At 34.9% G+C, this 18,298-nt stretch overlaps 2 protein-coding genes across 2 annotated transcripts; both read right to left on the bottom strand.

Moving 5' to 3' along the window:
* Window positions 1-1,576: 1,576 nt before the first annotated feature.
* LOC123661001 (cuticle protein 38-like) lies at window positions 1,577-3,624 on the bottom strand. The gene is made up of 2 exons (XM_045596016.1): window positions 3,605-3,624; window positions 1,577-1,937 (listed from the first exon to the last, which is right to left on the bottom strand). Exons 1-2 carry the CDS (start codon window positions 3,622-3,624, stop codon window positions 1,577-1,579), a joined length of 381 nt encoding a protein of 126 aa, XP_045451972.1.
* A 3,420-nt stretch (window positions 3,625-7,044) lies between these two features.
* On the bottom strand, window positions 7,045-8,102 carry LOC123661170 (cuticle protein 16.5-like). Its single transcript, XM_045596157.1, has 2 exons — window positions 8,091-8,102; window positions 7,045-7,762 (listed from the first exon to the last, which is right to left on the bottom strand). The coding sequence occupies exons 1-2, from the start codon at window positions 8,100-8,102 to the stop codon at window positions 7,130-7,132; spliced, it is 645 nt and encodes a 214-aa protein (XP_045452113.1). The 3' UTR covers window positions 7,045-7,129.
* Between the last annotated feature and the right edge of the window lie 10,196 nt (window positions 8,103-18,298).

Genomic DNA, 18,298 nt, shown 5'->3' with positions numbered 1-18,298 from the left:
CGCAAGCGCGTTGCCGACCCAATCCCCAATCCCCCCCAGGAGCTTTAGTCACCTTACTCACCAACAGGAACACAATACTGCTTGAAAACAGTATTATTTAGCTGTGGTCTTCTGTAAGGTCGAGGTACTTCCCCAGTCGGGCTGCTCCATATTTTGAGCAGGAAATTCCTGCTGTGCCCGACCTCAGTTTTTACCTCATTCGTACATCCAAAATTTTGACGTCCAACATAATATTTATTTTATCAACTCTTTTTACTGTAGTAGTATTTAAAAAATACTTCGAATGATATTTAATTTATAGTTTGATTTGTATTCTGTATAAAAGGGTGTATTTTATAGTATATTAGTGCATTGTTATAAAAGTATAGAAGTTTAAGAGTAAGCGCCTCCCGTATTATTCATTTTGTGAGAGTAAGCACAGCCTCCTTGGAGGCGTTCAATATGGGGATTGAAATCTTGTGGAACAGCTAGCGCTGATCCTTAGAGACGCGTTAGAGCACACGTAGGTAAGGTACAGCTCACATAGGTACGAGAGTACTCATAGCATTTACGGTACCGATGTGGATAGCAAGTGTCAATATATGTTTTGATTTTAGAGTTTTCATTTATTTTAATTTTTAAATCTACACAAATAAATAAAATTGGAGTATCAGTTTATAATATTAAAATAACCGCTTTTCACTAAATGCATATTATGGCTATTTATACGGTACATATACCAAAATAACATTTTTTTTCTTTCTGTCTGTTTGTTTCGGCTAATCTCTGAAACGGCTGGACCGATTTTGATAGAACTTTCACTAGCAGATAGTTGATGTAATAAAGAGTAACATACTTTTATTTTAGATTTTTTATTTTTTTTATAACCCTTCAACCTGAATAATTATTTTGTTAAATAGTGAGTGAGTGTGTGAGGGTACAGTTCGTAAGGATTAACCCCCTGTCGTGTGTTGGAGCTATCTATAAAAATAAAATAACTAAGAGGTTCATAAAGAGAAGACAGCAGATTTCCTTACTGGTACCGAAGTTTACTAACTTATATAGAAGTAAAACTTTCTAAGCGCCCCTAAAGTATTGAACCACATAAACCCAATATTTGACAATAATTTTTTTTTCAAATAAAAATTTTCACGTTTAAGATATAATACACAAAACTCAACATGTTCCTGGACCGATTTGTGTGCTCATTTTGAAGACCTGACTATTATTTTATCAAAAGCCGTTTCCTAGTAAGAGTTTGTTACAATATATTTTTCTAATTTTAAATAGCTTTTTATCAAATGTTCATAACCAATAATATTATAATATTATTGGTTATGAACATTTGATAAAAAGCTATTTAAAATTAGAAAAAATATACTTAGTCCTACTTTATTTAAATATATTTACGTATTATATTATTTTGTACGTTTTCTTATAAATACGTAAAATTTATTTTGTACAGCATGTTGAGGATTGCGTTAATAAAAGAATCATTAGCTTAAGAAAATATTTTTATTATTTAATTATCAATAATATTTTTAAAATAAAAGATTTAAAAAAAAATTTTGACTAGAAAAATAGTTTTTTAAAATTTTCACCACCAGCCGGCAGAGTAACCGGATCCGTAACCATAAGCGGCACCGTATCCGTAACCCGCTCCGTGACCGTATCCGGCGTCGTAACCCAGCCCGGATCCGTACCCGTAGCCGGCGAGTCCTCCGCTGTAGGCGCTGAGGCTGGGAGCGGCCACCACCTTGTTCACTGTCACCACCTGCGGCACCGACACCAGCTTGGGCACGCTCACCACTTTAGGGACGTTGACGACTTTGTGGGTATTCACCACTTTGTTGACGGAGACGATCTTAGCGGCAGGTGCAGCGTAGCTGATTGCAGGTGCAGCGTAGCTTAGTGCAGGTGCGGCGTAGCTTAGTGCAGGTGCGGCCAAGTCGTACCCACTGTAGAGCCCACCGTATTAACCTCCGTAAGAGAGTGAGTCAAGAGAGTGCAGGCTACTGAGCAATCCGCGCTTGTCACGCTTTTCAGAGCCAGCTGAAGCACAGGCTACGAAAGCGCAGATAACGATCTGTAAAAAAATTTGATTGAATTAAGTAAAATAATTATTACTTTATATCATCATTACAGCCTATACAGTCCACTGCTGGACATAGGCCTCCACAAGTTTACGCTAAAAATAACGTAAACTCATGTGTTTTGCCCATAGTCACCACGCTGGGCAGGCGGGTTGGTGACCGCAGTACTGGCTTTGGCGCACCGAAGACGCTGCTGCCCGTCTTCGGCCTGTGTATTTCAAAGCCAGCAGTTGGATGGTTATCCCGCCATCGGTCGGCTTCTTAAGTTCCAAGGTGGTTGTGGAACCTTGTTATCCCTTAGTCGCCTCTTACGACACCCACGGGAAGAGAGGGGGTGGCTAAATTCTTTAGTGCCGTAGCCACACAGCACTTAAATAGTTTTAATTATTGTCATTTGGGACTTTTGCATAATTTAATTAAGCTCATTGTTCACGTGAGCTTTAAATGAACGGCTTAAAATACAATAGCATTTAAGATATATTAAATTTGAATGTTTTTCTAGCACGTAATGTGTAATTCTTGGAGTACTCACAGGGGCCTTCATATTGGTAAGTGATGTCCGTGGAGACGAAATAATGCTCTGCGCCCCGTGCGATGACGCTGACACCTATATACCGGATTTCGGGTCACTCGTGATGACGTAATCTTTCTTTGTTCTTCTGCTCCTCGGTAACTACAAACCTTGCAAATTTAAACAAAAAAAAGTAGTAATAAAGAAGTATGTTAACGTTTACAGTTTTTGTAGTGTGTTCAAAAATTATTTTTGAAGTAAAACTTTTTTAGGCTGGTATTGGTGTGTCGTTATCGTAAAGACAAGGGCATACAGGAAATTAAACAGAAATATTATGTAAGTTCATAAAAATAGTTCTGGAATAAAATGTTTGAAATTATGATTGTTCAATAACGTACCAATGAGTTTCCTTTATGTCATTTCAATTCTTCATATGACATTTGTGGAATCATCCGTGATATTTTGAATATATATATATATCATTAATTCTAATGAATAAATTAATTAAATTTAAATACTAGTGTATCACAAGCTTTAAAGTTGAGTTGTATGCAAATATTTGCATTAAAGATTATTTATAATTAATTCGTTGCAATAAAATATCGACATCGTAATTCTCTTTAATGTATGTTATCAACTTAATCATACGTTTTATTGACAGGCGACTGTTTAATTCATTTATAATTATATTTTATTTACTGATTGAAACCAGTTCTTATACTACTTGGCTATTAATCAGTTGACGCAGTTTGCAGTTACGATGGTTTCTTCTGCTTTGTTAGTTCTATTCCTGCCACGAGCCATTAGAAATAATAATACAAAATAATACCATAGAGCTCAATATTTGTCTGTTTTAACACGCTGGTTGTAGGATTCAATTTTAAAATCATTTTATTTATTTACTGACATAGGTCACAATAACATTTGTTTATTGAAAAAAGTTACAATAACATATTATTTTGAGTTTTATTCCTCAAAATCTTAATTGAAGCAATTTTAGCTTTCCAATTTTTTTTAATACCCTTTGCCCAGCTGTTGCATATTTGCAGGCTGTTGAAGTTATTAGTTTAGTTCACTACATTCAGTAATATGTCAACATTATTCAGTGACTATGTTGTGTACAAACGCAAGAGAAACCGGATCGGCCGTCGAGTATGAGTTACATTATACAATAAAACAACTAAGTATTATTGAAGAAAAACTTCTTTACTGTTGTAAACTGGATTGCTGGTTGAAGGGTTACGAAAAGTGTGATCGGGTGAAGCGAACGGAGCAAGAGAGTGATGCGAGAACACATTTTCTTTCTCTTTTCATATATATATCTAAGACATAGTGCACGCGTATTGTGCAGAACTTTTACTGCAGTCATGTGGTGTAAAGTTCAATCGTTTTTTACAAGGTAGAGGGGAGGTACTTCCCCAGTCGGGCTGTCCTTTGAAACTTTTACTATCAACGTATAACTGTTATATAATTTATATGATAAAAAAGCTTGTCCCGAGATTCGAGTACAAATTCAGTTAGATAAAGTTATTCAATTTACTTGTTAATCTACATCGGTATATTTAACGTCGTTAAGTGTATTGTTATTGATTTATCTTATTATCTTATCTTATTATGTGCTGTGTGGCTACGGCACTAAAGAATTTAGCCACCCCCTGTCTTCCCGCGGGTGTCATAAGAGGCGACTAAGGGATAACAAGGTTCCACAACCACCTTGGAACTTAAGAAGCCGACCGATGGCGGGATAACCATCCAACTGCTGGCTTTGAAATACACAGGCCGAAGACGGGCAGCAGCGTCTTCGGTGCGACAAAGCCAGTACTGCGGTCACCAACCCGCCTGCCCAGCGTGGTGACTATGGGCAAAACACATGAGTTCACGTTATTTTTGGCGTCAACTTGTGGAGGCCTATGTCCAGCAGTGGACTGTATAGGCTGTAATGATGATGATGATGATATCTTATTACGACGGCTGGTACTGGAAATTGTATTATTTTCATTAATTTATGTTTTATAGATCTCGTGAAAGTTCTCTAACAACATATTTGTACTGTTTACAGGAAATATAGTTGTGTTGTCCTTTATCTGTCTATTCGTTAAAACGTGTACGGTAATTTTATAAACTGAACTTGAGCCATAGCAGAAAATTTCCTGCTCAAAATATGGAGCAGTCCGACTGGATCAGTACCTAGACCTTGCAGAAGAGCACAGCTAAATAATACTGTTTTCAAGAAGTGTTGTATTCCTGTTGGTGAGCAAGGTAAGCAAGGTAACAAGAGCTCCTGGGGTGAATTGGGGATAGACAGTTGCAGTCTATAAGCACCGGTAATCGCTTACCATCAGGTGAGCCGTACGTTTGTTGGCCGACCTAGTTGTATGAAAAAAAAACCCTATAACCAAACTATAAGACCCATTGTAATGAGAGTTGAAACATTGGCTGACAAGAATCGTGAATTTTGACATTTTTGACAAATTAAAAAAGATGTGGTGTTTATATTGTATCGAGTTTCTAACAAACAAATCAGCTATTGTATCTTATTTTTATATGTAATTTATTATAGAAAACATGCTAATATATCAATTACAAGTTAATAACACTCGGTTCTGTCATCAATAACAATTATTCTGTCAACTTTAATTACACGTTGCGTTAATGTTATTAATTTATGATCAAATTAATAACGCCCAAAACATTAAAATTCGTATAATGGCGCGCCAAAATTATAAATTACTGAGAACTTTAACGATTATTTTTTTAAACAATATGTTTCATGCTTTCATTTGCTAGTATCTTATTTAATATTTTTAGGATCGATATATCAGAAAATCTATTTACGTTTACGCCAAATGACGTTTTCTACAATGAAAGAAAGTAATGGTATCATTGTAAATCCAAATTTTCGTCTAAAAAAAATAAATTTTATGGATTAAAACATATTCTTTAATCAGGATGGACATAACAGGAAATATCCTGCTTAAAATCTGGAGCAGTCCATCAGATGGGCCGTACGTTTATTGTAATATATAACTAGTATATGTGAAAAAACGCTTATTGTAATTAAATCCCACAAACTATTTTTTATTCTTTAATAATCGACTAAATTAAAACTAGTTTTAGTGATATGCTTTTAGTACAAAATATTTCAAATTTTCAATCCAACCAAATTATTGGAACGAAGTTCCTTACGGCAGGCTTGACATTTGGCTGGACGAGCGAACTGAAAAAAATGTGATACTAAAACCGAAAAAAAATATATATAACGGAAGTGGCGTAATATCAGTCACAGACTGTATAATATGACGTGTGTTAAACTAAAATATTACTAGTAAACTTTTTTAAATTATTTATGTAATTTAATACTGTCGACAAAAATAAATAAACCCATATGTTTTGTGTTTCACTTAATAATTTGAATTATTATTATTATTATTATTTTGTTTGATTTATTTTATTTTACGGTATTTGTTATTTTCTAAAATACTAAATTTCCTAAATACTTTTATGTACTTAATTAAAAAATGAGGTAGGGTACAGCTAGAATTTCCTGCTCAAAATCTGGAACAGCCCGACTGGGGTAATACCTCGACCTTACAGAAGATCACAGCTGAATAATACTGGTTTTAGCATTATTGTGTTCCTGTTGGTGAGTAAGTTGATCAGAACACCTGGGGGGAATTGGTGATTGGGTCAAGCGCTTGCAATGCTTCTGGTGTTGCAGGCGTCTATATGTTACGGACCTAGTTATATATAATATATATATATATATATATATATTTACATATATATATACCACCAATCAACAAAATTAAAAAAAAAACATCAAGAACTAGAAAATATATATAAAATTCAACATTTTTGTTTTCAAATTGTGTTGCTTATATACTATCCGAAAGAACTTCGTTCCTACCTGGTGTCCCATGACACCACACAATTTTTAAGTCTCGCAATAATATTAGTAAGTAGGCTTATTAATACGTTAACATCGTTAAAATATCCACAGCTAATATCGCAAGAACTAATTAAGGTTCAAGGACTCCGTGACGGATGTAATCACTTCGAAGTCAAACAAGCGCGAATCGCTGTCAATATTGGGTTTTACATAACTATCCAGCCGCGACACCATTTGTATTTGTAACCCATGTTTACCTATTACTAAAGATTTCAACGAATTCGTAACAGTTGTATGTTAAAAATCATTTATTACTTTATGAAAGAAATGGCGTTCAATATTTATATTAGACGAAAGATAAAGAAAATAAACTATTTATACTACTTTTTAATATTTCCAAAAGAGGTATTTAATCATTTTATATAAAAGCTCAAAAACACTTGCTTTTGTTTTTTGTTAAGGTTTGACACAACTTCGTTTACATTAACTGCAAAAATATTGGTATAAAATGTATTACACAAAAATATTGGTCTATTAATAGAAAAATGTTAAGGATAAAATATAAACAAAGATTTTATAATCTGTTTTGTTTATTAAAAAAATAAAATAAGTATAAATCATATATTGAGCATTTGACTAGAATTCATTGAACACAAGTTACCAGCCGTTGGTGTAACCCGAGCCGTAGCTGCTGGCATAGTTGGCGCCGCAACCACCGGACAGACCGCCGGAGCAACCACTGACGGGCACCACCTTGTTCACCGTGACCACTTGGGGAACGGTGATCACTTTTTGTACATTAACCACTTGAGGAACGGTGACCACTTTCTTAACATTCACAACTTTCTTGACGGTAACGACCCGGGTCGCTGGGGCCGAGTACGACACTGAAGGGGCATAACTGGCGACCGGAGCGGAGTAGCTCACAGCTGGAGCAGGTGAGTAGCTGTAGCTAGATGGGGCGGAGTAACTGACACTAGGGGCGGAGTAGCTCACTGCTGGGGCAGATGAGTAGCTGATGGCTGGAGCTAAACTTAAGGCTGGAGCAGGTGCTGAGTAGCTAATAGAGGGAGCGAGCTCCGAGTAGCTGACTGATGGTGCTGAGTAACTGACAGAGGGTACGGAGTAACTGACAGAAGGTGCGGAGTAGCTCGAGGGGGGTGCAGAGTAACTGTAGCCACTGGATGATCCGACTGATAATCCGTTCGGAGAGTGAAGGCCGCTGAGGATACCGCGCTTCTGACGCACGTTGTCAGCCGCAACGCATGCCACTAATACGCAGAATGCTAGCTGGAATGAGAGACAAACTGGATAATACATACTCTTGAATACATATATAATTAATTTATACATTGTACACATGACAATGTGTTTTGTGCTTGATATGTTTTTCAACAACAATAACTTTTTAAGACAAACATTGGTCATTTATATTACTTACAAACCGTAAGCGTTATTTTACAATTACGACATAAATTGTAAGTAGAACTTTACATTATGTGACAAAATGATGACGAGTGTGTTTTTACAGCACAGCAGCAGTTAAGAATGTCATGTCACAATTGTTTGTTCGTTTTACTAATTATCTAAGAACTTAGATGGTGTGATGGTTACTTACAAAGGCCTTCATGGTGAACCGAGTGTGAACGGCTGGTCACTGAATGATGTCCTATGGAGGATCTCCAAGCAATATATACCTCAGAATAATCATAGTGTCGCAAGCCTGTCCTCGTCACCAACCTTACTCTGCTCAAGTTTATAATTATTTATAAATTTTTATAATTTTGTCATAATATGCTTCAACATTGAATATAAATTATTATTGTAAATCATGTATTTGTGACGTAATGTGGTGTTCATGAATTATTATCAAAAAAGTCTACATAACCTAAATAAATATAAAGTTTCTCTCTTTTATAGTTTTTCTTTTTAATATATTTATTTATTTATTTAATATTCGGAAAACCAACAGCACAAATACAACATATAGCAAATTGAACTAAACAACATTTGGCTAATGAAAGGTCTTCACGTATAAGAACTAGTACATAAATAAACATATCATGCGGACAGAGTAATTGCACGATATTGTTACATAACCCTTTTTAAAAAATACACATATATATATTTTTATTGTAATTTAGAAAAAAAAATATTCACTTAGCAATGATGTAGATTAGCGTAAACCAAATGATGATAATTTTAATTTGTTAAATCTTATTTCTATATCAATTGAAAAAAGAGTAGATGGAAGTGGAAACGCATGTGGTTAGATTCGAATTAAATATATTGATTATAATGAAACAACTTTTTTTAAAGTTAATTTCTCTCGTGAACATTGTCGCTGTAAAGTATCCGGAACGTCGGGCATCTAAAAAACTTAATAAACCGCGATAAAATCTCTAAAAGTTGTTTCATTACAATGAGTGAAATTCCCGTAAATATTAAATAATAAATATATTGATGTGTCATTGTGTACTGTACGAAGACGATAAACATCTTACAACTGGACATGGGGAATGTAGATTCTGCTATGCGTTCTGCGCTTCTGTATGTACATACTGCGTGAAAGATATTGCCACCAAGTACCCAATAAGGAAACAAGCAATATGTACATTTTACAACAATGAGCGCACAGCAGAAATTATCGTATACAGTGATTACCTTACAGGAAATATTTAAACTGACTTTGTTCTATCGAAGATCACAGCCAAATGTTAATACAAACATGTGATGCTTCTAATGTCGCAGGCGTTTGTATTCTTTAGTAATTAATTGCCATTGTGCAAATGTACACTCGTTTGCCACCCAAGTGGTACAAAAATGTTACCGTTTTCAAAAATATGTGTGAGTATTCTCATAACTATATCAAACATCGGTACATACTTGTTTCCAAAAAGTTTCCAAGCGGAAATCGTTATTGCATCCGTCTGAAAACTCAGTGTTCTCTACCTTATTTATTTATTTATTTAGTTAGAACCGCCAACAGAATTATATGTTTAAAAAAATTACAATCAGTTATATGCCAAGGTATTAAATATATACATATAATTCCTCTTAAAGGTAGTTACAGCATGCGCTTTAGACAATTATGTCGTCTGCCTATTCTAAAGATTTTGAGCATTCAGGATTTAAACAATGAAATACATACAAAATAAAGAACTAAATAACTATTACATTTAATTTATTTTAAAATTATAAATTACATATTTCATAATAATACTCGTATTGGTGCCTTAATTGCTAACTACGGAGTTTCTTGCCGATTCTTCTCTGCGGAATCTACATTCCGAATCGGTGGTAGCTTTACTTTTACAAATATAATAACTGATTTTTAAAGTTTTAATTTGTAAAATGACGATTCGAAAGTGCTCTTGGAGCCTATTTGAATAAAGCTATTTTTGATTTTGATTTTGAATTAAAATAAAATAAATTTTTACACTTAAAAAAAAGTTCTAAATTAATATGAGTACTAAATAGCTTTGAATTGAGGAATCAAATGACTAATACTTTCTTCTTAAATATAGTAAGGTTATCTGCAAAGATGTCTACTGACTCGTTTCTGGAAACACTTAAAATACACAAACGCAACGCCCAGACCACGACTAACAACAAATGTCTGTCGTGAGCGGGAATCGAACCCGCGACCGCCAGCGCAACAGCCAGTGCTATTACCGCTGCGCTAACGCGTCGTCATTCAGTCATCAATAACCGAGGTTTGTTCTCTGGGTTTTATAAGCAAATAGTGAAATGGAAAAAAAATCCTTGAGAAAATAACGAACGAAATAAATTAATCGACTAACTTTATTATTCTATTTTGTATTAAAGTATCAAAATGTGTTCGGAATTAACTGTTACATTTTATAGTTTAACAAGATTTCCGTTAATTTAATCCCAAGAGTGGCGTTTACCTCGATCTGTTACAAATCAAAACATACCATAAGTTAGAAGACGTAAATAAGTTTCACTATTTCGTTTCATTATTTTTTGTCCTCGAAATTTTAACGCGCTTTAGTAATTATGGTTTATACAAACATTTGTTAAGCGGGGATCGAGTTTTGTAGCAACTACACCGGTCCGTCGTTAAGACCTTACTTGGTTTTTATTTAGTTATATATTTATTAAAAGGCTAATAAAAGTCAACGAGGCGAAACTTTTGCATTAAACGTAATTGTTTGTTTTCCTTATTTTTATAAAATAACAAAACAACCCACATTAGTGATGAGAGAGAAAAAGTTTGTAAATAATATTGACTAAACAATAACATCAAGTAGTAAAGAGATTAGTTCTCTTATAAAGTTATTGTACAATTGGAATTAAGTTTATGTAAATCACTACATAGTATAAAAGAAAGTCGCTTTCTCTGTCCCTGTATCCCTATGTATGCTTAAATCTTTAAAACTACGCAACGGATTTTGATGCGATTTTTTTAGTAGATAGAGTGATTAAAGTGGAAGGTTTATATGTATAATATATGTATAATATAATAGACGAACACTGATAGTTTTTGCAACCGTGCGAAGCCGTGGCGGGTCGCTAGTAAACATTAAAACACAGCAACAAACCAGAATGTTTGTATGTTAATGTCGGTATATTCTAATTACCTTATAACTAAATTAAAGCTCCCACTCTTGGGCATAGGCCTTTTTCTCCAAGTAGTAGAAAGATTTGAGCTCAATCCACCACGCTGTTCCACTGCGGGTTGGCGGACATTTCCTACTAAGAGTAATGACAGCTTAATGTGTTCTCCTAACACGGTGGGGGGACACGTATGGACAGACATCCAAACCGGAATGATGATATTTGTACAAATACAAATATTCACCGAGAGCGGGAATCAAACCCGCATACTACACTATATTATAATAACTAAATCAAAAGCAAACCAAAATACCAACTTCAATTTGTAGCGACAATACAACGCTGGCAGTCGATAATTCTGTCAATTAAATACTCATTCTTAGAAATAACTCAAAAAGTATTCATGAGATCTCGATAAAATTGAAATGGGACCACGTGGCAAGAACCTATCAGTTTTCGGCAAAAAAAAAAAATCAACCCAGTCAAAGACATAAATAAACTTAGCAGTCTTGAACCATTCAGACATCATGATTCAGTGTCACAGACAGTGATGTAACTTTGAATTTACCAGAATTCGTTTATTTAAATTTATTGTAGAATTTTTCTAACACATAAATATTTACTATAAACATTCAACAAGTTTTGAAATTAGTCAAATTATTTAAATATGTTACTCAGTACCCGTTACTCGCTGTCCACAAGACAAGTGTGAAAGTAGTATTAAGTATAAATTTAACGAGACTCTTTATAACACGGCTCCAATCTATTACAACTGTTTTGTTATAATATAGGAATCGAACAATCCTTGGAGTAGCCAACGGTATGATTTTTTTTTTATATCACTAGGTCGGCAAACAAGCGTACGGCTCACCTGATGCCTGATGGTAAGAGATTACCGTAGCTTATAGATGCCTGCAACACCAGAAGCATCGCAAGCGCGTTGCCGACCCAATCCCCAATCCCCCCCAGGAGATCTGGTCACCTTACTCACCAACAGGAACACAATACTGCTTGAAAACAGTATTATTTTGATGTGATCTTCTGTAAGGTCGAGGTACTACCCCAGTCGGGCTGCTCCAGATCTTGAGCAGGAAATTTCTGCTGTGCCCTACTTCAGTTAAAATGTGAGGAGTAAAATTTACTGAACGAATGACCTCGTTACGTATCGCGATAATAAAGACGTTTATTCATTTCTTAAAATCTAATTTACAGAGACTAGAAAAAATGCTGGTGAAAAGGTCGTAGACTCAGCTTATAGCTGCTTTTCAGTCCGCACCTTTACAAATGCTGCCAGCACAGGACGTTAGGTTTAAATTTAAAAACTAAATATAGTAATAAGTATATGAAAATAGTATTAAATAAAAAACAGATGGCGTTATTTGATTCGTTTATTTACCATTTGATATGGTATTAATCTTTTTCTTAAACTAGTAAACATTTTTTGTGCCTATTTAGACAGTCGAACCGAAGGAGTAAATTCCGGTCGTGCGTCGGACACACATTTTTTTTGCCTAATAGAAAGTAGCACATGGCATTATGTGAAATGTTACCCCAAGTTGACTTTACAAAACTATTGTCAAACAAATGTAAAAAAAAAAACAAATACTTAACTATTTCTAGGAATACGTAGATTTTTCGCGATAAAAGCTATTCCTTACCGCAGTTCCAAATTTCACCCCAAAAATAGACTAATATTCATCCATCAAAATTTAATATGAGTAAAATTTAAAAAATACTTTGTTTTAACAATTATCATTAATATCATCGCGGTTGGAACTAGGCAGGACGCTTAGTCATAGTAAAAAATGTAAAGAAGTCATAAAGTAGACACCAGGTGTGACTGTTGTAATGTGAGGTATATTTCACGTCCAAGTCAAACAGAACTGGTCGGAGGTGCATTAATTAGTGGGTCATCTCGTGACGCGTACTGTCAATGTCGCGATTAGATTAGAGCGAACAGTAGACCGTGGAAATGGCATCGACATCTGTAAAAAAGTGGGTTTCATTTACATAATACATACTACATTCTTCTAGAAGAATTAGTAGCGTTCTTAAATTTTGGTTGCTCGTAAAATCTCTCTCAGAGGCGCACGCTGTCAAACGTCACTGTGAGCGTCAGCTTTACTGAGCGTCAGTGTCAGTTGCTTCACACGGTTTCACTCCCATTTATCGTTTCTTATGGAGCAAATTCCGAAAATGTTACACAAAGATTCAGAAGTCGAATCCACAATCTTGGACGGAAATATAGGGAAACTGTCAACTGCGTCAACGGGCTGATCTTATAAAGTTTTACAAAAATATTTTTTCCGTGTAGAGTTTAATAGACGCTGTTTACAAATTAATTGTTCAAGATGTTTAAAATAATAAAATAGATACAGTCGTGGGAATTATAAACATATGCATAGACTAGACTAAAATAAAACCGTGGGGCACGTCAATTGTCTATAATCGTTGATTAAAATGTTTGTTTTGTAATGTTACACTATAATTAGGCAGTTGTTCAACCGACAACGATGGACGTGTGATAAGTAGGGCTAGAATGTGGAAACAAGCTAGCAAGCTCGATTATAAGCGAGTTTTAGGGTTTCATAGTGGTGAGCGAGTAGTACTTTTATCATATGTTTTGTCGATTAAAGACAAACTACGAGCAGTGAAACGATTCCTCGCCAGCCAGCAGTGTGAATGTCCAACGATAAACTAGTTGAAACATCTCTTTTATTTACATGGAGTGTATAACTATTGGAATTTCCATGAGCAAGAAAATAGTAAGTAATTTCCTCACCGTCTGCGGGCCAACTGCCTATTTTAACGACGAATTAAACGATTCTTCTATCGCACATTAAGTCGATAATTTGTAGACAATTGACGTGCCCCACGGTTTTATTTTAGTCTAGTCTATGCATTTGTTTATAATTCCCACGACTGTATCTATTTTATTATTTTTTGGTTTTTAGTACATTTATCTTAAACATTGCAATGTATGTTTAACATAAAACCGTTTAACTTAAAAAGTTTTTTTACCTATTTTTATTTTCTAGTTTTTAGTTTTTATTTCGCATTCTGTTTAATTCATTTAGTGCTTCATTATTGCAAGGCCCATCTTAAATATTGAGGTCGTATAGTGCACTGTATTCTTCTTGTCAAGCCCTTTTATTTGATACCCATATTGGTGGGATTGATAAAAAATTGTTATCAGACATTTGGTAGCGGCGGCCAGCTTAGATTTCAATTTTGCACAGTAAATTGTATTCTACTTGTTGAGACCTTTCATTTGATACCCATGTTGATGGGATTGATAAAACCTAAGTTATCCGCCATTTTGTAGAGGCCGCCATCTTGGATTTTAATTTTATATAGTACATTGATTATACTGGTTGAGCACTTTCATTTGATACCCATATTGATGGGATCGATAAAACCTACGTTATCCGCCATTTTGTAGCGGCCGCCATCTTGTATTTCAATTTTTTATAGTATATTGTATTCTGCTTGTTGAGCCCTTTCATTTGATACCCATATTGATGGGATTGATAAAACCAGGGTTCGCCAAACCGATTCATAAAGGTAACCGTTTGAAACGGTTACCGTATGAATCGGTTACCGATTGAAAAGGTTACCGTTTTATTTCGGTTCCAAAACCGTAATAAAACGGTTACCGATTAAACTGTAATACCGAAATATAACGTTATGTATTTCGGTTTTAAATGATTCGGAGAAGTAACAGGGAGACAAAATCTGTGAGCCATCGTTTGAAATGAAGAATCTGTAATGTTCATTTGCTTTTATTGATAATGCTTGGTTTTTCATAAGACTGGCTTCTTTAACTATGAAAGTAATTAAGGTTTTTGTTTTGAATTATTCGTTATATGAAATGTAAACATTAACGCGAAAAAGAGATGAAAGCATGCTCGCGCCACGCCCGGGGCCTGTCGTCTATCACAAATAAATAAGTTTTAAGTAAAATCACGCAACACACGAGAGCGAATGAGATAGAGATATGGTGTACGTTCGGACCGCAATCCGAGCTAGCGCAGCGCAGCTACGAGAACGGGAATTGCCCGCTTAAACTTACGACGCGAACGTTATGCCTACTACCGGTTTATTTCGATACTGTATTACCGATATGATTCGGTTACCGAATGATTCTCTTACCGTTATTTTGATTCGATAAGTACCGTTTTATAAAGGTAAATAACCCATACCGGAATATCCCTGGATAAAACCTACGTTATCCGCCATTTTGTAGCGGCCGCCATCTTGGATTTCAATTTTTTATAGTATATTGTATTTTGCTTGTTGAGCCCTTTCATTTGATACCCATATTGATGGGATTAATAAAACATAAATTATCCACCATTTTGTAGCGGCGGCCATCTTGAATTTATAATGATAATGAATAAACACAATTGTATTGTCACCAAAATCCAAAGTGTATACAAAATTTCAGATTAATCGGTTGACAGGAAGAGGGTGAAATTTGAATTACTTAATTTGACCCAAGAATAATAAAAAATAAAACAAACGGGGTGAGCTAAATAAAACCGTTTAAAAATCTTTAATGGGACTTTCTTAATCACAACAAAATAGCTAATAACATATTAATACCACGACATTTTTAAAATATTTGTGATACAGATTGATCATCGGAGGACTAAAGCTAGTCCTGTGATATACCACTTCTGTTATTAATATATTAAAATTTAAACGCATTACTATAATGAAATGGTGTCTAGGTGTAGAAAAGACACGTCCATTTGTAGTTTGCAGAACCTACATAAAAAGTAATTCTTATTAAATTACCCTCTTTCATATGAAATTCAAAAACTTTTTAACCAATTTTAAAAAAGGAGGAGTTTAATTCGACTGCATTTTTTATGCGTTCCTTATAAAGAAGTTATGATTGAAACGATTTTGATGATACTTTTTTTTTATCGAAAGGTGATGCAAGAGGGTCCATTTAAATTTGATCAAGATCTGACAAGTACCTCTTGAGTTATCACTAATATCGCGTATTCACTTGACTATTTTTTTCGTCTACCTACGTTGTATTACTGGTCCATGTAATTGGTCCATATAAGTCGGTTTTTTCGTTTCTAAGCCAACACAATTATTGTTTTCGAACTTATTGCTCCTTGAAGTAGTTTAAAACAAAATTTATTTTGTCCTGTCTAAATTTAAAGTAACACTTTTACTTATTAACTAGCCCATTGGCGCAGTTTATAGTGACCCTGCTTTCTGTTTCGCGGGTTGTGGCTTCGATTCCCGCCTGCGTCTGGTGTAATATTTGTATTTTTTATATGTATATGTATTATTTCTATGTATATTTATCAAAAGAATACCTATAACAGTCGGCTGTTACCTATAAAACAAGCATTAAGTGGCCTCCTGTAGGAACAGACGACCGTGTGAGCATGTTATAAGATATTTATATTTATATTAATGATTCTGTATGATAACATAAAAACCTTAAAATAATTGAAAAAGTAGGTGTTTTAGGCATTAACATAATCAATTCCTTACTACGTGTAGTTGTGTGTCATAGTTCTCAAGGGTTTTGAATAGCATTATGGCATTTTTGTTTTATTACGCGCGTCGTCACGGCTCGCCACTGGTATAGTTGACAAAACTTCCACCGGTATCTTTACTCTGAGGTCGTGACTCAGTATATTTTTTTATTTCAAGGTCATTAGATTCATTCTTAAATTCAAAAAATTTCGTTTTTTTTGCAATAAATAGTTAAGTAGTCATAAATTAGTTTAGTAATAATAATAATGTATTCTTTATTGTGCACCAGAAATCTTTGAAGCAAATACTTTGTACCCCTTTTTACGAAAATTGCGCATACGGAGGAGTGTGAAATTTTGTACACTTATAGTTTATATAGAGAAGGAGTGCATAATATTAATATTTTTTTTAAATATGCATAAAATCACATTAAATAAATAAATATCACACGTGTTTGACACACACATGCATATACACTCTTTTGTTTATTATTATAGAAGTATAGTCTGATGACAGAACCTTAATAATTTTCAAACTTAAAACGCTTCAGCCTGTAATATCTCACTACTGGGCATAAGCCTCTTTCTCCATGTAGGAGAAGGATCAGAGCTTAATCCACCACGCTGCTCCAATGCGGTTTGGCGGATATATTCCCTACTATGAGTAACGATCACTATCAGGTGTACATGATAACAACCGGGACCGACGGCTTAACGTGCTCTCCGAGGCACGGTGGGGAGACCCATAAGGACTGCACAAACACCCAGACCACGGCAAACACCGGTATGGCCAATACAAATGTTTGTCATGTGCGGGGATCGAACCCGCAACCGCCAGCACAACAGGTACAATCCATGGCTGTAACCGTTGCGCCAACGCGGCAAACTTAAAAAACTAATTTAAATTAATTATGGTCGGATTTCGACCACTGGGCGACCACTAGTACAAACTTTTCAGCTTTATAATATTAGTGAAGATTGATACGACAAAGTGTCAGATAACATTTTTTCAGAGATAACTAACCAGTCACTTTGTGTGTTTAATTAAGAGTACAGTCTAGACAATCGCTCACTAATCGAACAAAGTGAGAATGATTTTGTTTCGCTCTAATATTTACTGATTCAGTGTTCATTTCATCACGGTCCATTACTGTTCCGTATTGGAGAGTTTCTACAGTTGTATGTATATTTTATTTAATATTTGGAATAAGATAGTGGCGGTTTTAGCAACGTGGCTCTAGACGACTTTGCAAGACTTGAATATTTGGATATTGACAGGCGCTTAGAACACGTTTTGTTTCCACTTATTTCGGGTCAACTGCTTCGTCTAAAGCCGTAGCCCATAAAAATTGCCTTTTTTATACAACTGGGTCGGCAAACAAGCGAACGCCTCAGCTGATGGTAAGCGATTACCATAGCTTATAGACGCTTGGAACACCAGAAGCAAGTGCTTTGTCGTCCCTTCTCCAAATTTCCCCCAGGAGCTCTGGTCCCTTTACTCACCACAGGAACACCAACCTGCTTATAAGCAGTATTCTTTATTTTTCATATTTCCTGCTATGCCCTACCTGTCAGATGTTACGATATTATTTATTAAATTTACTACAATAACTTTTTTGCCATTAGTATTTATATATAGAGTATTCTACTTCTGTTTCACGTCACATATTGTTATATATGTAGCAAATGTGTGACGTCAACAATAATTAGAGAGACACACCCACTATATACACGTAGCATT

This window comes from Melitaea cinxia, chromosome 16 (assembly GCF_905220565.1).
Source record: "Melitaea cinxia chromosome 16, ilMelCinx1.1, whole genome shotgun sequence".
Lineage (NCBI taxonomy): Eukaryota > Metazoa > Arthropoda > Insecta > Lepidoptera > Nymphalidae > Melitaea > Melitaea cinxia.
Note: the sequence above shows the minus strand (reverse complement) of the source record. Positions and strands in the feature narration are given on the sequence as shown.

Coding starts and splice junctions, on each gene's coding strand:
- LOC123661001 (XM_045596016.1), bottom strand. CDS start 3,624: ATGCAACAGCTGGGCAAAGG. Junction 1,938..3,604: donor ATGCAACAGCTGGGCAAAGG/GTATTAAAAAAA, acceptor TGGGCTCTACAG/TGGGTACGACTTGGCCGCAC.